Source organism: Dendrobates tinctorius, unplaced genomic scaffold (genome assembly GCF_039654945.1).
Source record: "Dendrobates tinctorius isolate UK_male_01 unplaced genomic scaffold, ASM3965494v1 ptg000111l, whole genome shotgun sequence".
NCBI lineage: Eukaryota > Metazoa > Chordata > Amphibia > Anura > Dendrobatidae > Dendrobates > Dendrobates tinctorius.
The window spans coordinates 3,613,171-3,638,270 of NW_027361779.1; the positions used below are offsets into that span (position 1 = coordinate 3,613,171).

The following is a 25,100-nucleotide window of genomic DNA, read 5'->3' on the forward strand; positions in this document are numbered from 1 at the left end:
GTTGAGTAGACTAGGAGCAAACATGCAGCGCCGATCCAGGCAAAGATGACTGTCACTCTGTGTTATACTCAACCGATGGCACATCTGCAGCTAGTATTGCTCTTTAAAAGGAATGAACAATTTCTATACATATGTGATTTAGAAGAAGAGGTCAAAATGTAGTGCAAGGAATAGGAAGCTCCATCAATGTGTCTTCTGTACGGCAAGGTAAACCTGGAAAGCGTGGGGGTCTTATGATAATGACAATGACTGGTCAATAAAGCACATGTCTGCTAGCGTCGCCCCAGTCTCTCCTTTCATTGTCTCTCAGCTATGACAACTGTTTTTTTCCCAGAATGAAGGAACACTTAATTGAGTTACATTAACGCTACCTGATTCTTTTGTATTCTTGTGCCTCAGTTGTTGTTATTAAATCCCTTCTGTTCTAGAAACTCTGAGCTGATGGAAGCTGACTTAACCTACATTAAATCTTGATAATGTAATAATGAGTCTTTTAAAGGGATAATAATTTTAATTCCCCTATCTGCAGCTATAAAGATTGTATACAGCTAATCCAGTTTGCCCTTTCAATTAAGCTTGTTCAGCTCCTTCTATTTAGTCAGCACCTGAATGGGCCATTAAAATTCTTGGTCTGTAAGACTTGTATGCTGCTCACTGTTGTTTTTAAATTCCATTAAATCCAAATAGTCTTTATCGCCCCATGACCACTGTGACTTCAATCAGCCAATTTAATTACCTTACAAAATTGTCAGTAGGAAAAAGCAAAGAAAAACAGGAAGGGATGTGACGTTATCAAATTGAAATCTTTCTCTCCAGTGTTTAATCTGGACCAGTCAATAAAAATGCTCCTCAACCCTTCCCTTCAAGGGGTGTTCAACCTCACGTTCTTTCCAAGGTTCTTCCCTGTGCTTGAAAGTTCTTGAGATGATGATGAGCATGAACTGTCCTTTGGTTCATTATCGGAGATGTTCGGGTTGAAATAACCTTAATGCAATGATGGACATCTGATTTAAGAGTAGAGTGAAGCAATTGAATTCCATGTATGATTGAGGACTTTGGATGGATAGATAGATACTAAATGAAATACGTGGTTTTATGGAGGACATAAATATAAAAAAAATGCCGAAAATTGATCACGTGCTAAAAATTATAATAATGAAGAAAATGTAATAAACTGTGTAGTTGTCCTGAATATTCTGCCAGTACCATGGTGGGTTTAATGCTGAAGGAGTGTACAGTTGGCCACAGAACAATGAATAAAAGCCGACATTCAGAACATGTCGTGCCGCATTACCCGCAATAACTATCAGTCAGGAACATTATTGTTCATGAATTACATATAAAGTCAGTCAAAGAAGATATGTTAGTGGTCTTTGCATAGCTATATTATTAACCATTAGAGGAAATAACAGCAACAAATCAGGTCTGTAGCAACTGCAGAATTTATTGTATCACATTTATGATGTAAACTTGTTTCAGCTTTCATTGACTTCTTTATATGTCCTTTTATGAAATGAACCAGTTACAATCTGTATATCAGACAGAATATAACTTATTCCTGGTGGAAGTAAGCTCTCGAGATAGATTAAGTGAGAGGCAGGTAGTCAAGAATAGATAGATAGATAGATGGATGGATAGATAGATAGATAGATAGATAGATAGATAGATAGATAGATAGATAAATAGATATGGGATAGATAAATAGATGGATATGAGATAGATAGATAGATAAATATTGGATAGATAGATAGATAGATAGATAGAGATGGGATAGATAGATAGATAGATAGATAGATAGATATGGGATAGATAGATATTAGTTAGATAGATAGATAGATAGATAGATAGATAGATAGATAGATAGATAGATAGGTAGATATGGGATAGATAGATAGATAGATATGAGATAGATATGGGATAGATAGATAGATAGATAGATAGATAGATAGATAGATAGATAGATATGAGATAGATAGATAGATATGGGATAGATAGATAAATAGATAGATAGATAGATAGATATGAGATAGATAGATAGATATGGGATAGATAGATAGATAGATAGATAGATAGAATAAACTGACTTATTTATTCAATTGTTACATTATTAGCTAAGTTTAAAAATTGTATCCATTGCATTTAACTGGTAAAGTAGTATCCCAACAGATGTATTATTGTGATGGGTTGATGGGTGAAAAATAAACTACTAAGAGCTATACCCCATGCCAGTAATACTCCTGCCTTATGAGAATAACATTTTATGATTTTCTTGGCTCGCATGCATGGCTGACACCACGAGCAAACAGACTGGCATCGGCAAAGAACTGAATCTGTGACTAATAGCATATGGGAAAAATAAAGCATCTGTAAAGGATTAACTAGTTAGGTAGCACTGAATTCTACATTTCAACTTTCTGAATCTTTAGGTTATTGAAAAATATATATATATTAAGACACAAAATGATTTTTTTTCAAAAGTGACATGCTATATAATGATGAATTCCCAAAATGCATTCATTACAGTGCAAGTTTTCAGAGAAAACTTTAGCACACCGATGTGATTGTGATTAGTGATGCGATTGTGCAATTGTACATAGATGTTATATGTGCGAGTCTTTATATATATATATATATATATATATAAATATATATAAACATGATATGCATTAACCATGTGTTTGTAAGTTTGTATCATTTCTAAATACTGGTATGTCATATTTGTCATCTACATCTATATTATCTATCTATTTATCTAGTCCATATCTATCTATCTCTGTCATATACCTACCTATCATCTATCTGTCCCATATCTATCTATTTATCTATCTAGCCTATATCTATCTATCCCATATCTATCCCATAGCTATCTATTATCCATCACATATCTATCTATCTATCTATCTATCCCATGTCTAGCTATCTCTATTTATCCATCCACCCATCCTATGATGATAGTGTATCTCAGACTTCATATTAGAAGCCAGTACAGTCGTCCGGTAGCACGCATTTACCCAAGCCTCGGTAGGGGAGTCCAGTATCTTGCTGAAAGCCCAGCAATTGTTTAAGGACTCGCCTGTTGCCATAGTGCTGCAGGCTGAGGCAGAAAATCAGCGGCTAGTTGTCCTTTGAAGACTCTCTTCAGACAACTCTTGACCTCAGCCGGGCAGTAGGGAGCGCAAGACTGCGAATTACTATTGTTATTAATATTGTTAAATGTTCTGTAAAAAGAAAAGGAAGAATGCATTGAATCATCTTTTGTTCTGCGAAAAGGGCAATGATGTGGGAAAACATGGTACCAGAGATGCCTGAGTCACATCCGCAAACCATCTGTCATGGTCAAGCTACATGGCGGTGTGGAAGGGAAATCTCCTCTAAGCAGTTCTATTAGAGAATAAATGTTCCCTGGTGTGGTGCTAGGCAAGGTTCACATGGCTACCACTTCCATCCATCCATTCAGCATGTCACTCCCTGGCCATGCCTGCACATTACCGGTGTGACAATACATCCTAATGTCTTATTGTCACCATGACTTCCCATTTTACCGATACTTGTTGTTCTTGCACTATGCTGTATGTGATTTATGGAGGACGAGGGACTTTTTGAGAATTCCTAGGAGTGCACCTTTGGGTGTTGAGGAGTTGAGCAGACACTGTTCTCTAGCATGTGATGGATTTAATGCCTGAGTGGCATTATGTGAATTGTATTGCATGCCGCTGTATCATCATTACCCATGCTGAAGCATGGCTCCCATTGTAATACACAGGTTCTCTACATGCAGGTGATGTATGAACGTGTGTGTCTGCTTCCAAAGAAACAAGCATTCCTAGAGATGGTTGCTATTGGTAACGTGCCTCAAGCATCACCTTAGAGCCAGATGGTGGCAGGAACAAGTCACATTTTGGAACCAGAAGAATGAATTTGGATGGATCAAGCTGATGAAGCTGGTTATATCCATAACTGCCATTGTAAATTAGTCCACCTCCTCCTCAAAATCAGAGACTGAAAGCACTAAGTGATGTCCTGCTTTCACATATATTAATGAATGGGCTATGTCGGCGACTTCACCTGTCATGTCTGGTCTGTTGGGCCAGCACTTTAACCACTTGGACAAAGTTTGGCATCTCTTCTGTGTGTGATCTGTCTGAAGACCACAGATAGATCTACAACAACTATTGATAGGACTTTACTACCCATTATTGAAAACATCCCAGTCTAGGATTTACTTTTTTTTTTAGCTTCTGCCCACATGTCTCCATCAGTGAGAGTGTAACTTACTCTCAGGGCTATAAAGGCATCCATTGGCTTGTTGAAGGAACCCTCTCCCAATAAACATCTCCTATGAAGAGGTAGGGGCTTATGGGGGCCATAGAAATAATCTTTGACGTGTTTACGAGACTGTTGACTACATTTTCCCCTTTACTACACGCTTGCCACATGACTGGATGACTAACATAGGAGAATACACACCGATTAGAGCTTCCTAAATGAATCCAGCCTAAGCTACAGTGACACATTCCCATCCTATCCCTCATTATCACCGAGCTGTCAGTGTCCCATTCATTGGACTGCAGTGACAATAATCCATTTCTGCAGACACCAGAGATAGATTAGTGGGCTTTCATTGTGGAGGAGAGAGACCTGGCTGGAATAATCCCACCTAGCAGACATCTGGGGATTGTTTTCACTACATCCAATACAAAGCAAAGTAAAAGGCAATCTTACCAAACCGTAGAACATGTGTGGTCCCTTGAGTAGACCCAATCCAAAGCAGGCAGGCTAGGAATCTTAGGGTGCACCTGAAGAATGAAGGAGTTAGGAGAGGGCATGTCATCTTCATGGTTCCACTGTATATCCGCACGGTTCCTTCCCACTACAGAGTGTCAGGATCCCCGGTAGGGTGAGAAGAAGGAGAGGACGTAGACTGACGGCCCTCAGACACGATCACGGCATGGTCACAGAGACAACACGAGCGAGGAGGATCCGCTTCCCAAACCCATTAGCAATCCCTGCATGTTCTTCATTCACTGCACCAAGGAGCAACCTTCAACTGCAAGGAATGGTGGGACATCCATGTTAGAGGGGGGAGAATCCTTGAGAAATCCAAACGCATATGTCCATCCCGGTGAGCCTGGAAGGGATGAAGGGGGAGGGGAGGCAATCAATAGATAATCCAGCTCGGAGAAATCGCTGAGCTCTATAGCAGAGGGGCAGTGTGTGTGCTGGGGAAAGGACTGCTGCTCTCTGCTGCACTGCTGCACAGCTCCTGACGTGCAGCCAAGATGAAGTGACAGCAATTCAGATCGCTCCTCGCTTTTTAAAGCTGCCAGCCAGACAGCCTTTCCCAATTTGTATTAAGCCACTGATCTGATCTCCCCGTGCTGAAAAGCTGCCTGCCTGGATTCCTGGGCAGAGAGCACTGCTTCACCAGCTAGCACTGTGCCATCACACACAGCTCCGGCTGCCTGCACCATGCCACTTCTGCTGGGCAGCGGCAAGTTTCACTTCTGATCGTGGTGTTAGGTGTATCAGAAGAATGGGGAAAGCATCCCCCCGGTGGGCTGCCTCCCTAGCTGAGCCATTTAACCCCTTGTCAGGTGGGATGCCACTGCTCACACTGGAGGAGGCGTGTGTGACTGCTCCAGCACTGAATAGGTTAACACCAGTGAAATGTTTCTTATTACATTGGGTTTATAACCACTGGTAAATGCATATATATATATATATACTGTATATACATTTCATCAGAGAGTTAAACTTTGATGCTAAATGCGATTGCCTGCTCTCCTCCAGAAGAAACGAACACACTTTACACCTACACATCGCATCCTTTTAGCTGACATCTGATTTTTACATTTAAACCAGCAAATCGTTTAAGAGAAGCAGCCGGCGCATTTAGCGTAAATCGATGGATTAACCCTTCTTCCTGCCACGTCGCTTTTCACGCTTTTCACATACAGAGAAAATACCCCGAATCACCGATGAAAATAAACATATTATCTATCCCTAGCCAGATCATTTCTGAAACAAACACTTGGCATATTGTGAAAATAATAATAATAATAATAATAAAAATAGCTTATTACAGTTCAGAGGGTACATGCGTAAACAATATCAGACATTATACAGTAAAAACCTAGAAGGAATTTGGGAAGATAAGAGCAGTGATTGTTTTATACAATGGTCCAATGATCTGCTATAAAGCATAGACTAGTTAGTACACATAGAGATGCATGACAGTCATCAGCCAGTATGTGTCTATGCACAGATATGAAGTTCATTGGTGTACAAGGAGGATATTGTTGGATGAAAGGATCAGGTTAAGGGCTCATACTCACTTGTGAGAGACTCGCACGATTCTCATGTGAGTCTCTCACATAAAAACCTGGCACTGCCACCGACACTGGGACCGGAGCATGCAGCTGCATAGAAATACATGTAGCCGCACGCTCCGGTCCCAGTGGTGGTGGCAGTGCCAGGTTTTCATGGGAGAGACTCGCACGAGAATCGTGCGAGTCTCTCGCAAGTGAGTATGAGCCCTAAGAGCAATAATATAGAAAAAGTTGCGGATAGAGTCAGATTTGTAATAGACATATTTTATTTTGCGGTTTATAAGACGCACTGGATTATAAGACACATCACAAATGTTGAGGAAAAAAATAGGAAAAAAAAACGTTTGTAATAAAACGGTGGCGCTTCTTACAATCCATGCGCCTTATTGCTTACTGGAGGTGGTGGCTGCGGTGAAGCAGGGTCCCAGGGTTTCTGCTGGTGGAGGCAGGAGTGCGGCGATGCTGCGGATCTCAGACTGCGAGAAGGGGGTGTTCAGATGTGCAACGCTGTGGGTGTTTGGTGGTTCGGGGGCTCCACCAACATTTTGTGACAGTCCGGAGCCTCACGTACTTCCATGGTTTACTTTGCGGTGGACTCTGGGAAAATGGCCACTGGGGGTAGCGCATGCGCAGATGGAGATCTTGGCTCTGAGATCTCATCTCCTGAGATCTTGGTGCCGAGCTCTCCATCTGTGAATGCGCTACCCCCGGCAGCTATTTTCCCGGAGTCCACCTCAATGTAATCCATGCAAGTGCGGGGTTCCTGGCCTTTTACAAAATGTCAGCGGAAACCCCGCTCCACTGAACATACGCAGTGTCACACCTCCAAACACCCCCTCATCCCAGCCAGTGGCCTGCAGCAAAGTGCCACTCTTGCCTCCTCCAGCAGCCATCCTGAGAACCTGCTCCACCACGGCTGGTAAGGTATATTAGAATTATAAGACGCACCCCCACTTTCTCCCCAAGTTTTATAATCTGAAAATTACGGTGCTTAAAATTGTGAACCTTAGGAATGAATATGATTTTCTGGGATATTGCATTCTAGAGAACAGATGCAGCATGAGAAAATTCTCGGAGACATTAGTGAGAGGTCTAGATTAGGTAGAATGTTAGTCTTATGTAGTTGTCAGAATATAGAGGACATGTAGGATGGTAAACAGATAAGGGAGGGGGATATAGGGAGATGCAGGACTGACAGTCAGGACCACATAAAATGTTGCATAAAATTGTAACAATTTTAGTAAAATGCATTTAAAAAATATGTTTGTGGATAAAATGTTGACCCTAGCAGTATCTGAGAGGGACAAAACCTCTAAAAGTAAAAGTAGATGATGTACAGTAATTCTACAATTCACTTATATCTATGTCTACATGTACAAATGTTATAGAGAACCTGTCACCTTGATAATGCAGACATATCTGCAGCCATCAAGTCATAGAGTAAGGGGAGCTAAGCATATGTATAGTGTTATGAGAAAATAATTAGTATAATCTGTGCTTTCACCATGCAAAACCCTCTTTTTTCTGGGATTTTTGATCCAGTGGGCGGTCCTATCAGTTACTTTGCATAAGTGTGCATACGGAGACAGCTGTCAATCACTAGTGGGATGGCCCACTGGACAGAAAATCCCAGAAAGAGCATAGGATTAAATGATGAAAATCGTTATACTGAATCTTTTCTCAAAAAACTATATTGCAATCTACTCAGCTCCCCCTGTTCTAGATCATGGTGCCTGTAGATTGGTCTGCATGATCATGGGACAGGTTCCCTTTAATTAATAGTCATAGATATATTTCCTGATTGTAAGGGCAAAAAGTTCCTATAGCCTATACTTAGATTGTGAACCCCAATGGGACAGTGAGGATAATGTCTGTAAAGTGCTGTGGAATATGATGGTGCTAAATAAAAAAAAATACATAAAAAAATACCCACCTCCTTGTGATCACTACAATGCTGGAAAAGGGGGAGATGACAGCCTCCTCTTCCCCTGTTCAGAAATAAAACCCAAAATTAAAACTTCTCTTGATGTTCTCAGGCTTCCTATCAATCAGCAGCACCCAACAAGACACTATCACCTTATAGCAACATAACCAGCCACTAAAATTAAAGTGCTTATCTCATTCACCCCTGGTTACATAATGCTACATTAAAGGTAACCTGTCCGCCAGAATTAGACACTGGATTCATTATTTCATTTGTGCGTTTTCCTCAGAAGCGCTGTGGTGTTTCAGAGAAAACATTCTTTGACTTGTCACCGATCTAGATGACAGGGAGTATTAGGAGTCAGACACTTCTGATTTATTACGGAATGTGCACTTCTTAATGAATTAGGCGCATCTGTCAAGTAGCATGCGGCACTATGGGCCACACCAAAAATCTTATTGCGGTCCCCAACCGGAATAAGATTTCTGTTGTAATGCTACAGCTTGTTGTTTAACGCAACAAGTGTCTGATTCATGGTGCCCGAGGCCAGAGGCTTGTGCGGTAAAACATCTGACAAACATTATCATATTGAACCTACATTTAAAATATAGTTGAAACCAAAGGTTTACATACACTATACAAAAAGACACATATACATGTTTTTCTTAATATCTGACAGGAAATGAGAATAAACCTTTACCAGTTTAGGTCAATTAGGATTACCATAATTATTAATATTTGCCAAATGCCAGAATAATGACAGAGGGAATGTTTTAATGCATTTAAACTTTAAACAATTCTGGAGTGCCCATATGATGACGTCATGTGTTTGGAAGCTCCTTTTTGGCAACATCTGAGTTAATTAGAGATACACCTTTGGATGTGTTTTAAGGCACACCTGAAACACACTGTTTCTTTTTGTAGCATCATGGGAAAGTCTCAAGAAATCAGCCAAGATATCAGGAAGAGAATTGTGGACTTGCACAAGTCTGGCTCATCCTTGGGTACAATTTCGAGATACCTGAGGGTGCCTCGTTCATCTGTACAAACAATTATACACAAGTACAAACAAGATGGGAATGTCCAACCATCATACTGCTCAGGAAGGAGACGGGTTCTGTGTCCCAGAGATGAAGGTGCTTTGGTCTGACATGTGCATATCATCCAAAGGACAAAAGCAAAGGACCTTGTGAAGATGATGGTGGAAGCTTGTAAGATTGTGTCAATATCCACAGTGAAACAAGTACTGTATCAACAAGGGCTGAAAGGCCATTCTGCCAGGAAGAAGCCAGTACTCCAAAAGAAACATAAAAAAGACAGATTAATGTTTGCAAATGCAGACTGGAACAAAGACCTTAATTTTTGGAGACAGGTTCTGTGATCTGATGAAACTAAAATTTAACTTTTGGGTATAATGACCATCGTTACGTTTGGAGGAAAAAGGGAGAAGCTTGGCAGCCTAAGAACACCATCACAGCTGTGAAAAACGGGGGTGGTAGCGTCATGTTGTAGGGTTGTTTTGCTGCAGGAGGGACTGGTGCACTTCACAAAATAGATGGCATCATGAGAAAAGAAGATTATGTGGCAATACTGAAGCAACATCTCAAAACATCAGCCAGGAAGTTAAAGCTTGGGCGGAAATGGGTCTTCCAAATGGACAATGACCCGAAACATACTGCCAAAATGGTAATAAAGTGGCTTAAGGATAACAAAGTCAATGTTTTGGAGTGACCATCACAAAGCCCTGATCTCAGTCCTATTGAAAATGTATGGGCAAAGCTGAAACGGCAGGAGCGAGCAAGGCCACCTACAAACCTGGAACAATTACACCAGTTTTGTCAGGAGGAATGGGCCCAAATTCCGACCAACTATTGTGAGAAGCTTGTGGAAGGATATCCCAAACATTAGACCCAAGTCATTCAGTTGAAGGGCAATGGTACCAAATACTATTGAAATGTATGTAATATTTTGACTTTGCAGTAAGTAATTAAGACTTTCTCACTCTCTCATTATTCTGGCATTTGGCAAATGATAATAATTATGGTAATCCTATTTGACCTAAAACGGGAAAGGTCTATTCTGATTTCATGTCAGATATTGATAAAAACATGCATATGTGACTTTTTATATAGTGCATGTATGATTCTGGTTTCAACTGTATTTCCCCAAATATGTCATTGAATCTGTATACCATATTAAAGTGTAATACAGGACAACTCCTCAACTAGTGCTTTCCGATCTCTAATTACTGTTAGGGCAGGTGTAGACAGCCATATTATCGGTCCAAGTGCGATCCCACAAAACATCGGATAAAACCCAGACCAGTGCTAGTCAATGGGGCTGCGCACATGACTAGTCTTTTCTTCGGTCAGAGTGTGTCTGATAAAAAAATACTACATGTCCAAGTTTGATCCAATATTTGGATCACACACGGTCTTGCAAGTCAATGAGTGCATGGAAATTTTCAGACTGCATTCAGATGACATCCGAGTGAGGTCCGATTTCTGTGCACTGATACAACGGAGATGGGGAAATCTTGTTCTCCATCTTCTCTTCACAGTGAGAGAATCTGATCACATTATGTTTACACTTTAATTTAACTGACCAGCGTTTGATCAGAGTGTCGTTTGCATGATTCTCATAAATACGAGAATCTATGGCCGTCTGCATAAGCAATTATACATAACCATCACTCCATGAATAAAACAAAGATAACTAATACACAGGGCAACTCCTAAGCCAGCAATTCCTTATGTACATTAAGTTCACGCATAAACAGATAACGTGACACCCTATCTAACTGAAATTGAATCATCAACTAATTAATAGCTAATCAGCAAGTGACTAATTCATGAGACAACACCCAAACTGACTATTCCTTTTAAGCATATACTATAAGTTAATATGCACAAAGCAACAAAAAAAAATCAAATTGAATATATGGGAAATTATTACATTAGTTATCATAAAACAAAGTTAACTATTATGCCGAAGGTATGTAAAATACTGGGCAACCCCTTTAATAGCAATTCATTATTCATGCATGTAGCAACATAAATCTACCAAATTTACCATAAGTAGATAAAATAATTATTGATCATGCAATAGAGGTTATCGCTACTCTGTAATTAAAGAAAAACATTGGACAAATCCATAACTGACTATTCCGTACATAGCACTAAACAACCTTGCATACACTGCAACAAATATATTAATTTAATATATAGATCTATACTGTATATTATCACACTGTGTTGTCAACCACAACGCCTTAATTAACAGTTATTAATAATTGCGCTCAGTGATGCATACCTTCCAAATTAAACATACAGCTAACTGATGTATTATTAATCATATAAAAGAGCTACAGATCACTCAATTGGTAACTAACATGTAGGACAACTTATTAGCTGCTCCTCACCCAGTTTTAAACTTCCTGCACAGCTGTCTCTTTTTCAGTTAAAAACTGTGTTTCAACCTATGGCCGGGATCACACTTGCAAGAAACTCGCACGAGTCTCACACCTCAATATCCGGCACTGCCGCCAGCACTCGGGACCGGAGTGTGTGACTGCATGTATTTCTATGCAGCCGCACACTCCGGTTCCGAGTGTCGGTGCCAGTGCCGGATATTGAGGTGCGAGACTTGTGTAGGTGTCTCGCAAGTGTGATCCCAGCCTACATAGGAAAATAGTGATCATTATTACTCCTCTTTGGTATAATTGCTTACTCACACACCTGACTATAATCTTACAATATCCCTGGCTTTGCATAGGGGTACTTAGAAGAACTGAGGCTGTTTTGAAGACAAAGTGGTGGTTACTAGTGAGTAGAGATGATTGAATTTGTTCGGATTCGGTTCCGAATACGATCGGACTCGAATATTGTTTTGCAATGTAAATCGAACACGGCCTAATATCATTACACTCATTGGGAGTAAAAAATTACCGAATATGCTCGGAACCGATCATAAGACATATATCTGGCACAAATAGGGTTGGAATATGGCCTGAATATGTCAAAATCAGATTTGGGGCTAAAATCCGAACAAATTTGCTCATCTCTACTAGTGATGCGCGAACGTGCTCGGTGATACTTGGATATCACTCGAGTATTTGGGTGCTTGGATATGCTCGGCACTTGTCAAAGTTGGCTGGTGCTCGGATTGAATACTCGAATCCCCAGCCCACATGTTTGGCACCTGCTACACAGCCAATAAACATGCAGGGATTGCCTTCCAGTCACTGTAATGCCAGAGCCATCTTGGTAGTGGCATTACTGTGATTGGATATCTGCATTAACTCATCACAGGTTATTAACACCTCTATCCACCAAGGCTGTTTGTTAATGGCCAGGCCAATTTTTACAATTCTCACCAGTGTCACTTTATAAGATAACTCTGGAACATTTCAACAGATCCCACTGATTCTGAGATTGTTTTTTCATGACATATTCTACAGTACTTCATGATAGTGGTAAAATATCTTTGATATGACTTGTACTTATTTGTAGAAAAAAATGGAAGTTTGGAAAAAATTGTAAAAATGTTGCAATTTTCAAACTTTTATTTTTTTTGCCTTTAAATCAGCGAGATATATAACACAAAATAGTTAATAAATAACAGTTGTCACATGTTACCTTTACATCAACACAATTTTTGAAACATAATTTTTTATTAGGAAGTCAAAAGTTGACCAGCGATTTCTCATTTTTCAAAATTTACAAAACCATTTTTATAGGGACCACATTATATTTGAAGTCCCTTTGAAAGGCCTATATGACAGAAAATACCCAAAGGGGACACCATTATACAAACTGTACCCCTCAAGGTGCTCAAAACCACATTCAATCAGTTTATTAAGCTTCAGATGATACACAGGAATTTTTGGAATGTGGAAGGGAAAAATGAACATTTATCTTTTTGTCACAAAAATTTTACTTTAGACCCAATTTTTTATTTTTGCAAGGGTAACAGACCATTAGACAGCACAAAAGGAAATTTGTGTTTTTCACCTAATTGAATCACCTGTTTCCTTGACATGTTTTGCACTTAAATATCTGTTTGGAGACCTTCTTTACGCATTCCATGATTAAGCCCTTTCAGGGTGAAACACGTAGGAAAGTGCTCCCCTCCATATGCCTCTTTATGTTGTTTTTACTTGATAACAGACCATTGGATCCCAAAATTTGTTGTGCAATTCTTCCTGACCATATCAATATTCCATTCATGGAGAAAAAGCACTATTTGAACACACTGCAGGGCTTGGAAGGGATGAAGAGAAATTTGACTTTTTGAAAGTGGAAATCCATTTTGGAAACTATGCCCCTTGGGGAACTTATCTAGATGTGTGGTGAGCATTTTGAACCCCCAGGTGCTTCACAGAAGTTTATAATGTTCATCCGTGAAAATAAAACAAATCACATTTTCCCCACAAAAATGTTTTTTAAACCACAAAATTTGCATTTTCACAAGAGTAACAAGAGAAATTGCAAAATAAAATTTGTTGTGCAATTTCTCCTGAGTACTCCAATACCAATACCCCATATATGGAGGAAAACTACTATTTGGGCGCACAGCAGGGCTTGGAAGGGAAACAGTGCCATTTGACTTTTTGAATGCAAAATTTGTTGGAATAATAATTTACAGACGCCATGTCGTGTTTGCAGAGCCCCTGATGTGCCTAAACAGTGAAAAAACCCACAAATGATGCAATTTTGGAAACTAAACTGCTGAGGGAACTTCTCTAGATGTGAGGTGAGCATCTTGAACTCTCAGGTGCTTCACAGAACTGTATAACATTGAGCAGTGAAAATAAAAATAAAATCACATTTTCCTGCCAAAAATGTTTTTAGTCCCTAGTTTTGCATTTTCACAAGGGTAACAGGAGAAATTGCACCATAAAATTTGTTGTGCAATTTCTCCTGAGTACTATGATACCCCATATGTGTGGAAAAACTACTGTTTGATGCACAGCAGGGCTTGGAAGGAAAGCACACCATTTGACTTTTTGAATGCTACATGTAATTTTACAGGAAATAATTAGCGGATGCCATGCCGCTAAACAGTGAAAAACATCTACAAATGACATCATTTTGGAAGCTAGACCCCCTAAAGGAATGTATCTAGATGTGTGGTATGCACCTTGAGCCCCCAGCTGCTTCACAAAAGTTTATTATATAGAGCCGAAAAAAAATTAATTTTTAATACAATAATGTTATTTTAGTCCCATTTTTTTCCACAAGGATAGCAGGAAAAAATGGACCCCAACATTTGTTGTACAATTTCTCCTGAGTATGCTAATATCCTATATGTGGTGTAGAAGTACTTTTGGGGCACAGAGTTATATGGGAGTTCACATTTTGCTGGATTTCTTTGAGCATGCCATGTCACATTGGCACAACCCATGAGGTGCAAGAACAGCATAAGCTCCACATAAGAGACCCCATTTAACAAACTACACCACTCAATGAATTCACCTAAGAGTGCAGTGGTCACATTGACACCGCAGGTGGATCACACAATTTTATACCACTGGGCATTGAAGGAAAAAATAATTAAGTATATACTTGTGTAGAAGCCGACCCGAGTATAAGCTGACCCCCCTAATTTTGCCACAAAAAACTGGGAAAACTTATTGACTCTAGTATAAGCCTAGGGTGGAAAATGCAGCAGCTATTGGTAAATTTCAAAAATAAAAATAGATACCAATAAAAGTAAAATTAATTGAGACATCAGTAAGTTAAATGTTTTTGAATATCCATATTGAATCAGGAGCCCCATATAATGCTCCATACAGTTCATAAGATGCTCCATAGAATATGCCCCATATGCTGCCCCATAAGATGCTCCATAGATTATGCCCCCATAAGATGCCCCATAAAATGCTCCATAGATTATGCCCCATAAGCTGCCATAAAGGTTATGCCCATATGCTGCTCCATAAAGGTTATGGCCCCATAAGATGCTCCATAGATTATGCCCCCATATGCTGCCCCCATAAGTTGCTCCATAGATTATGCCCCATATGCTGCCCGATAAGGTGCTCCATATATTATGCCCCCATATGCTGCCCCATAAGATGCTCCATAGATTATGCCCCCATATGCTGCCCCCCATAAGATTCTCCATATATTATGCCCCCATATGCTGCCCCCATAAGATGCTCCATATATTATGCCCCCATATGCAGCCCCATAAGGTGATCCATAAATTATAACCCCATATGCTGCCCCCTTAAGATGCTCCATAGATTATGCCCCCCATATGCTTCTTCTGCAAATTAAAAAAAATGACATACTCACCTCTTGTCCCTGCTGGGGGCCAGGTGCCGGGTCCTGAGAAGGCGTCGACACGAGTGCCCTATGCTTAGCCCCTCCTGGCATGGTCTCTGCAGCCCCGCTTCTCTCACGGTCTCCCTTCTTTCCTTCAGCGCTCACATGGTACCGCTCATTAAAGGCATAAATGTGCGCATATTCATGACATTAATGAGCGGTACCACGTGACTGCTGAAGGAAGGAAGGGAGACCATGGGACAAGCAGGGGGGCTGCAGAGACACGCCAGGGGGTCAGTATGATCTGACACCCTCTCTCCCCCTCCCCGCCAACCCTCTGGCGTATGATCTGACACCCTCGCTCCCCCTCCCCCGCCAACCCTCTGGTGTATATGACTCACATATAAGCCGAGAGGGGGACTTTCAGCCCAAAAAATGGGCTGAAAATCTTCTCGGCTTATACGCGAGTATATACGGTATATTTTTACCACCAAAATTTTGTTCTAGCCCCAGATTTTACATTTTCACACAAGAAAATAAGTAAAAGTGGCAACAAAATTTGTCCCATAATTTCTGCTAAATGTAGAAACACCCCACTAGTGGCTTCACAGTATTGTTTAGCGATCCAGCGAGACTTGGGAGGGACGGAGTGCTATTTGCAAATAGAGATCTGTCCCTCCCATGTCTCGTCGTGTGGCTTAGCAGTACTGTTATACAGGAGGCATCCTGGAGTGCAGAATTTTCTATAATAGTTTGCGGACTCCATATACAGAGCACCAAACTGCTAGAAGAGCAGAATCCCCAATCATGTGACCCCATTTTGGAAATTATACCCCTTTTGGAATTCATCTACAGGTGTAGTGACAATTTTGACTCCATGAGTATTTTCAGGAAACAAGCAGCAGTTGATTTTGCTGAGAGAAATTTATGAACTACCATTGTAATGACCAGCATGTTGCAGTGACCAGTACGTTGTAGTGCCAGTATATTGTGCCTAGCTCATGCACCTGTAAATTAGGTGGGCTCTCCTCACTACAGAAATGCCAAATATGGGGACACTAATTGTAGTTTAGGCACACTGTGGGGCTCGGAAGAAAGGTGGGCATTTGGATTTGTGAGCACAAAATTTGCTGAATTTCTTTTGAGGAGCGAGGGCCATTTTGCTTTTTCAGAGCCTTTACAGAGCCTTTACTCTTTATGAGTAACATGGAAACCTCCTATATTTCCATTGATAGATGAAGGAACTGAGTGTAGACTTGATTTTTTTTGTAGGTTTAGTTGAAGCTTTTATTGGGAACATTTTACATAATGTTTGGGATCACATTTATCTGGCTCTCTACGCTGAGCACTTACATAGGAGTTTCCATCTAAATCTCTGAGTGATATGTCAAATGAAACCCCAGAGGGATCCACTCACTATAATGAGCAGAGTTACTCTGGAGTCCATTTGGCTGATGGGACTTTTATGCACTCCTAAAAAGATGGGATCACAGGTCAGACAACGTCCACAGTGTATCCATCTGTCTCATTATAGGGAATCTTACATCAGAGATTCAGTCTGAATCCTGCTGTAAGTGCCCAGTGTAGAGCACATGATAAATGTGACCGCAGCTTTACTGCGATCTTTGGGAGGCAGAATGAACAAATCAATAGCAGGTGAAGAATTGGTTTTATTTTTTTATTAAGCCATTCCTCAAGCAGTATGAGCAATTAGGCGACTTTATTTTTCAGGTTGGAGCGACTGCAGAGATAACAGACTTATATTGTTTTTTTATGTTTGTCTGCTGTCACACACTCAAACTTTTTTTTCAAAAACTAACTTTTGCATTTCCATATTTTGAAAGCTATAATTTTATCATATTTCACCTGGCAGAGTCATGTCAGAGTTTATTTCTTATGGGACGTGTTGCCATTTTTATTGATTTATGACATTTTTTGATTGATTTCTATTCTTATTTTTGGGATGCAGAATAAACAAAAAACAACAATTCAAGAATTGTTGAACTACTTTTTTTTATACCATTCCAGATATGGTAAAATTCATAAAGCCCCTTTATTCTTCAGGTCAATAAATACGATTACAGTGATACCCCGTGTATATCTTTTTTTATGTTTTGGCACTTTTACACAAAAACTATTTTAGAGAAAAAAATATATCTGCATCACTTTATTATGATAGCTATAACTTTTTTCCAGCTGATTCAGCTGTATGGCAGCCTGTTTTTTGGCGGGACAAGATGACGTTTTTATCGCGTTTTATTCCATTGTTTGTTCGGCGGTAGATAATTATTTTTATAGTATTCAATCAAGGGGTTAGCTAGTGGGACAGTTTTATAGGTGAGGTCGTTCCAGATGCGGCGATACCAAATATGTGTAATTTTATTGTTTTGCTTTTTTTTCATAATATTATTCATTTAGGGGTACATTCTATATTTTCTTTTTTTATTATTATTTTGCGATGTGAAAAAATATATTTTGTCAACTTTTTTTTGCTTTTTTTAACTTGTCTACTTAGTCCCACTATGAAACTTTCACTTTCTGCATTCTGATCGTAATTATAAGGTATAGAATTGCAAGAACATTGCTATACCTTATAACCACTCCGTGCTGCAGACAGAAGTTAGTTAGCTCATGCACTGCGTGTGATCTAACTAATTTCCTAGTGCCTAGTGACTCAAATGCCGCCATGACAACATCAGGTCACCATGGCAACAATCGGGATGCAGTAATGACATCATAGGTTTTCGATCCAAGGGCAGAGGGGCTTTCTTCCCTCTAACTGATCGGTAAATGCTGCAATACCAGCAATCGCAGTATTTAGGGGTCAAAGTGCTGGGAATGGTGCGGGCACCGCTCTTAGCACTGAGAGGTGGGTGCCATCTATCTGAATTGGCTGACACCCATCGGCAATTGCTTGTGCACAGCCTGTGTGCATGCAAAATCGCCTAGACGTATCCATACATCCAGGGTCGATAAGTAACAGACAATCTGAATGTAAGGATATGTCTAAGGTTGGAAAGGGGTTAAAGGACTGGCTCGAGATCCAAGATGACCATGGAGCAGAGAGGAAGTCCCTAAATGAGCTCCTCCATCATCCCCAGCATCTGCAGCATCCAGACCCGATGAACACCCGTATAAACACCAAAGGTGCTGCATCGTTGTCCCTACACAACCTGGGACCACTCGGGGGTCTAGCCGCAGCTTCTCCCCTGCACTTCCAGACACAAGAGGTGGTCCAGTCCTCCCTATCCCCTGCCGCCACCGGTCCTCTGACCCCACGATTACCAGAGCTGGCACTGGACTGCTGCGGCCCACGTTGTGCCTCACGTCCAAATCCAGTGAGTGGAGTGACCAACTCTACAGAACCTGGTGCTGGATCTGGCCAGAATGGATGGCAATGCTCCTGAGGAGGCCTTGCTGATGCGCCCACCACTGGAGGGGCCTACTCTTCCTCTTGAAACCGCAGCCTCCATTTCAGAGCGGCTCCTGACCGCTGCTGCTGTGCGCAACGCCCATGGAGTTACATGCACAGCTGAAACCAAGGGGGGACGAGACAGTGAGTGAGGGGCCATTGCAACCTGTTCTGCACTACATCTATAAAGCAGAGAATACAGCAAACTATTGGGCCACAGTACTAAGCCATCAGCTGTATAACCAATTCTACTATCAGGCACACAATTCCTCCCAGTGCCGTATGCTCTTGCTGGGATCCCCTGTCCCACTTTTATCTTTGGCAACATCAGGCCTGATACACCCCAAGGCCATATTATTAAAAGGATCACATCAGAAACCACCCAGCATAGCACAATAGAACACAGGTATATTGTTATTTGATTTTGCACAGCACAACTGTTATGCCTAACTAGACCTTCCAGCTTGCTGGCAGGGGGAGAATTATAGCAACTAGACATAAGCAATATCCCGTAGCCCATTAAAGATAACCATGGGGAAATCTGGGGTGAAGTCCTTGAGGGGAACTTTTAAAGCCACAAATTCTATAACTCAATGAACATGAAAGCCAGACACATGTGATCCAATCTACATTAGAGGATTATGAAAATCGTGACCGTAGAAACAATATACACATCAAGGAACTCCCGGAATCAGTAGCATTTGACGTCCTAACTAAGGCTGCGATAGAGATCTTTGGCAAACTATTATTGGGTAGTGATCCCAGAGATATTGAACTCATTAGGGTGCACAGGTCGCTTCGTGCCAAACCTAAACAAGGAGATCCCCCGTGGGACGCACTGTGTCGCTTTCTTGATTACCGAATGAAAGACCTGATTCTCCGCCGAGCATGCGAAACACAAGAAATCACCTATGAGGACCCACAACTAATAGTTTTTCATGACTTGTCAGACAAAACCCTTAAAAAACCCTTAAAAAACGTAAGCTCCTAAAACCCTTCACAGAAGCGCTGATACAAAAGGGACATCGCTTCCGTTGGCTATTCCCCTTTGGGATCTACATTACAGCTGGAGACATAAAGCTCCAGGCCAGAACATCGTCGGACATCAGAGAAGTATGCCAGACCCTGGACATCATCTTGGAGATATACCCCGATCTTGAAGCATTACACTCAGTCTCGGGTCACCAACCCTTGCAAAATCCAACCCCATGGCATCTCGCAACCCCTAAATCCCAGAGACTAAAAAGGAAATCAGCAAAGATGCTGCCTTCTAAAAAAGATACTGAAGCAACCTGAATTAGGGAACTCCCCAGTTACTTCACTGAGGATCCTCTTATTGAATGCAGGGACTAATTGTTCACGTTAATCTGAGGACTAGTCCAAAACCATAACACTATTGATGCTGCATTAAATCACCCTAAGCTCCCTTTCCCCAACCACTCGCTCTCACCCCTCTCCCCAACTCCTCCCCCCTCCATACAGCTCCCTTCCTCTTACCATATCCCAAACCTTCCCACCTATCATCACCCCTTTCCCTTCCCTTCCCCCCAAACCGACTCACATCCTCCTTCACTATGGTGGACAACTGGACATATGACTTCTGGGCTTAAGGAATTTGAGGTCATTCTCCCCCAAAAGAAGCCCGCAAGAATGACATGCTAGTTAGCTAACATTGTTTATTGCTGTTTTTTAAGTATTGTGCTGTTCACGAATTTCATTATGTTTTTTCTCCCCCTCCTTTTTTCCACCATCCACCTTTCTTACCTTCTTCTTCACCTCTCCCTTCATCCTAATTCCTGCATCATAAAGCCCCTGGGTCACCAGAGGACGCTTAGGCCTCTTTCACACATCAGGTTTTCGCCGTCAGGCGCGATCCGGCGCTTTTGACAGAAACCGGATCCGGCGAAATGCAATGCCGGATCCGGTTTCCCCCCCATTGACTTGCATTTGCGCCGGATCGCGCCGGATGGCCATGCGTTTCATCCGGTTATCGCCGGATCCGGCAATGTGTCGCAATGTGTCGCGATCCGGCGTCTGGAAAAAACGTCTACTGTAACGTTTTTTGTCTCCGGCGAAAAAGCCGGACACGCCGGATCCGGCGCGTCCGGCTTTTTCACACAATGAAAGCCTATGAGCGCCGCAATGCGCCGGATCCGGCGAAAGCCTGATCCGGCGGCCGGATCCGGTTTTTTGGTCTGAGCATGCTCAGTAGCTCTGCCCACAAGACATATATAAAAGCAAGACAGTGGGACCCACAGCCACACCCAACATGCCACCCAAGACAGCAACCAGGCGCAGGAGAAGGCAGGAGACCACTGCAGCACCATCCACACCACCACCACCCCAAATGGAGCAGCAAATAGAACATGCTGAGGAGGGGAGGCCAGCAGCAGAGGAGAGACGGTAATTATCAAATAACCCATTCCTCCAAACTAGGGCTATTGAATATCAAGATATTCATTGGCCCTTTGTTTCTCTTTATTCAAAAGCCGCCCAATAGATGCAGCAGCAGCAATGGCAGCAGCTTCAACACCACCCACAGGCATGGAGTATGGCCACCAGGAAGACAGCACATCATCTTCTGGGAGCCCTCCCTCGCATCGTCAGCGTTTGACGGTAAGTTTTTATTTCCAAAATCCATCTTCTCTGTAATATATGTCTATTCATGGCCTTTTATTTCAAAACAGGAATCACAAGATGAAGAGGAGCTCCCAGAAGAAGAAGGAAGGGGTGGACAGACACCTGGAGTGGGCTCACAATTGGTAAGTTTTTTGCATCAAACGCAGAAACACAACATCACACTACACACAACACATAGAAAACAATGTTCTGCAGACCACACACAGCAAACAAATGCCTACATCCAAAGACATAACTTTTTTTGTTTTCTTCTCTAGTCTTCCCAATCTGGTGCTTGGCCAAGAGGTGCTCTCAGTGCCTCCCAGGGTCGTCGGCGACAGCAACGCGGCGGTCACCAGCGTGTAAGTATAAATATTTTTGCTTTGTTTTTTTGCACTTTTTATTTCATTTCTTTTGTGGAGGCTAATTATGTTATTTTTGTCTTTTTCTTTAACAGCCTTCACAGCGTGCTCCCGACTCTGACGTTGAGGATGGAGGGATTGATATGGACCGCCTCATCGATCTTGTCAGAGAAAGGGAGCCGCTCTGGAATATGGCTGACCGCCGCCACGCTGACCTGATCGTTACCCGACGACTCTGGGAGGAAATCTGTTCGCTCCTTGTGGGCCGCTGGGAGGACCTCGATGTTCGGGCCCAGATTACAGAGCGTAAGTATATACAGTACCGGTTGCTTGATGTAAACCAGTGTTTCCCGAACTCCAGTCCTCGTGGTCCCCACGGATCATGTGTTCAGGATTTCTATTTACTATGGAAATCCTGAAAACATGACCCCTGGGGACCATGAGGACTGGAGTTTGGGAAACACTGATGTTGTATACTAACCACTCCTTTCTCGTTTCAGGGAACAGAATTGTGAATCGGTGGCGGTCTGTGAGGGATCGTTTCAAGAAGGAGTTCAATAAAGAGATGCGGGCCCCGAGTGGATCTGGAGGACGCAGGAGCAAGTACAAGTACGCAGAAGCCCTGTCGTTCCTCCGGGAAACAATGGTCACCAGAAGGTAAATATTACACACCACATGTGAAAAAAAATGTTAGATGTAAATTTTTTTTTCAGCCAGGGCCATACCATGTCAGTATTTTAATTGTTTTTTTTTCTCTTTATTCCACAGCACGGTGAGCAGCACTCGGGAGCCTGCACGATTGGACCCTTCTGAGGCGATCCCTGAGGAGACCGGCACCGAGGGACACTTCGACCGCCCCGGTACATCTGCACCTTCCCAGCCTTCCCACACATTCGACCCATCTGTCCCATCCACCAGCACAGGAGCATCGTGGCCGCCTACATTACATGAAGCTGCTGGTGAGGAGATCGCTTTCCCTTTACCCCACCCTTCTGCCCCTGCCACCTCTAGTACACCTGCGGGTACTGGGCGGCAGCGGCAGAGGGGTCAGGAAAAGACTTATGCGCCAGAGTTCTTGCATCTGAATGCATCTTTCCAGAACTGTCTAAAAGTCTTGTCAGAGCAAATCTCCGCAGGCTATCAGCAGATCAACTCCAGCATTCTGGAGGTGAAGACACTTCTGCAAACCATGCATTCAGAAGCAAGATCTTCACCAAACCACACCTTTTTCAGGTCTGTTGTGGAGCGCATGGAAACGCTCTCTCCTGCCCAGCAGATGCATGTAATGCATTCATGCCACGCTGCTCTCCAGCAAGTTACCTCCCAACCTCCTCCTCCTCCTCCCACCACAGTAGTTCCTCCACCTGCACCCCCTCCAGCCACTTTCCCTCCTATTACATCTACACCCCCTCCAGCCACTTTCCATCCTCCCCCTCCTATTACATCTACACCCCCTCCAGCCACTTTCCATCCTCCCCCTCCTATTACATACCATCCACCTCCAGCCACTTTCCATCCTCCCCCTCCTATTACATACCATCCACCTCCCCAGCACCATCCACCTCCCCAGCACCATCCACCTCCCCAGCACCAGCCACCTCCCCAGCACCAGCCACCTCCCCAGCACCAGCAACCTCACCAGTACCAGCAACCTCCACAGTACCTGCAAACTCCCCAGTACCAGCAACCTCCCCAGTACCAGACATCTCCCCACTTCCAGCAACCTGCCCCGTACCAGACATCTCCCCACTTCCAGCAACCTGCCCCGTACCAGACATCTCCCCACTTCCAGCAACCTGCCTCGTACCAGACATCTCCCCACTTCCAGCAACCTGCCCCGTACCAGACATCTCCCCACTTCCAGCAACCTGCCCCGTACCAAACTCCTTCCCCATACAACTTGCCATCAACATCATCTGCTCCTACAGTCCCTGCCCAACCCTCCACTCCACCACCCACCACCTCTTCTGCTTCCCACATGTCCACCCATTCTGTAGTTTTTTCCACACCTTCACCTCTAACTGTTCCTTCCCCACAACGATCCCAGTCCTCTCTCCACACTCCCAGTGTCGAAGTGTCCCGCAGCCCCTACAGCAGTATTTCCACCACACACTACACAGAATTATAATGTGTGTTTTTTAATAAAAATGACCAGTTTTATGGTTTCAGTTTTATAGTTTCAAATTTTTATTAAACATGTTTATTAAAATTTTAAAAAAGTTTACTAAAAAAAACATTTTTCAATAAAAGTTAAATTATTTTACACTGGTTGTCTGTCATTTCTTTCTGCGGCGAAAAAGGTTAAATACAGGGTATTTAAAAGGTGAAATGGTATTCAAAACTAGGTATATAACTGTGGGTAAATTTTAGCTTTTTGCCACAGTTGTGTTCCTGGTTGTGTTTGAAGCAAAGTATTTCACCTAAAAAGTTGTGTTTATTGTTGGTGATTTCCTAACAATGTACACAACTTTTGTTAAAAGGTGAAATACTTTGCATAAAACACAACCAGGTACACACCTGTGGCCTAAAGCTAAAAATAGAGACCATGACAAGATAGCCAACTTTGGTTGGCAAAGGTATATACTGTTGGTACAGAAGGTACACAAGTTTGGGGCACAAATCTTTCACACTCTGTCATCCTGCCAGTGTACTCTGCCTTGAGGTGACATAAAGTATAGTGCAAAATTGTCCCTCATTACTGAAACCGTCACAGAACTTCTAGTGGTAATGTCATGGTAATCTTGCAAGGTGGTTTCTTCAGAGGTGTCCTCAATGGAAATGGGTTCCTTGCATATAACAAAATTGTGGAGTACCACGCACGCTTTGATCACCTCGTCCACAGTTTCTGTCTTGAGGTTGATCGCAGTCAATAGGACCCGCCATTTGGCTGTCAGAATACCAAAGGTACATTCAACCATTCTTCTTGCTCTTGTGAGGCGGTAATTAAAAATGCGTTTTAGTCTTGTCAATCCTCTGCTAGAGTACGGTTTCAAAAGGTGTTCTGACAGCTGGAAGGCTTCATCCCCTACACAGACAAATGGCATAGGTGGACCAGATGTTTGCGGCAGCGGTCTAGGTGGTGGGAACTGGAAGGTGTTTCCATACAGTTTACGCCCCATGGCAGACAGTTTGAAAACTTGAGAGTCATTGGAGCGGCCATAGGCCCCAATATCAACCGCAATA

At 42.3% G+C, this 25,100-nt stretch overlaps 1 protein-coding gene across 1 annotated transcript in view; it reads right to left on the minus strand.

Annotated features, from left to right (window-relative positions):
* The window catches only part of GRIK2 (glutamate ionotropic receptor kainate type subunit 2), a 1,148,051-nt gene extending 1,142,530 nt beyond the window's left edge, over positions 1–5,521 (minus strand). Inside the window, exon 1 of the mRNA XM_073589495.1 lies at positions 4,723–5,521. Coding sequence (XP_073445596.1) covers positions 4,723–4,837 — 115 coding nt within the window. The 5' untranslated portion in view covers positions 4,838–5,521. The remainder of the gene's footprint in view (positions 1–4,722) is intronic.
* Positions 5,522–25,100: the final 19,579 nt, after the last annotated feature.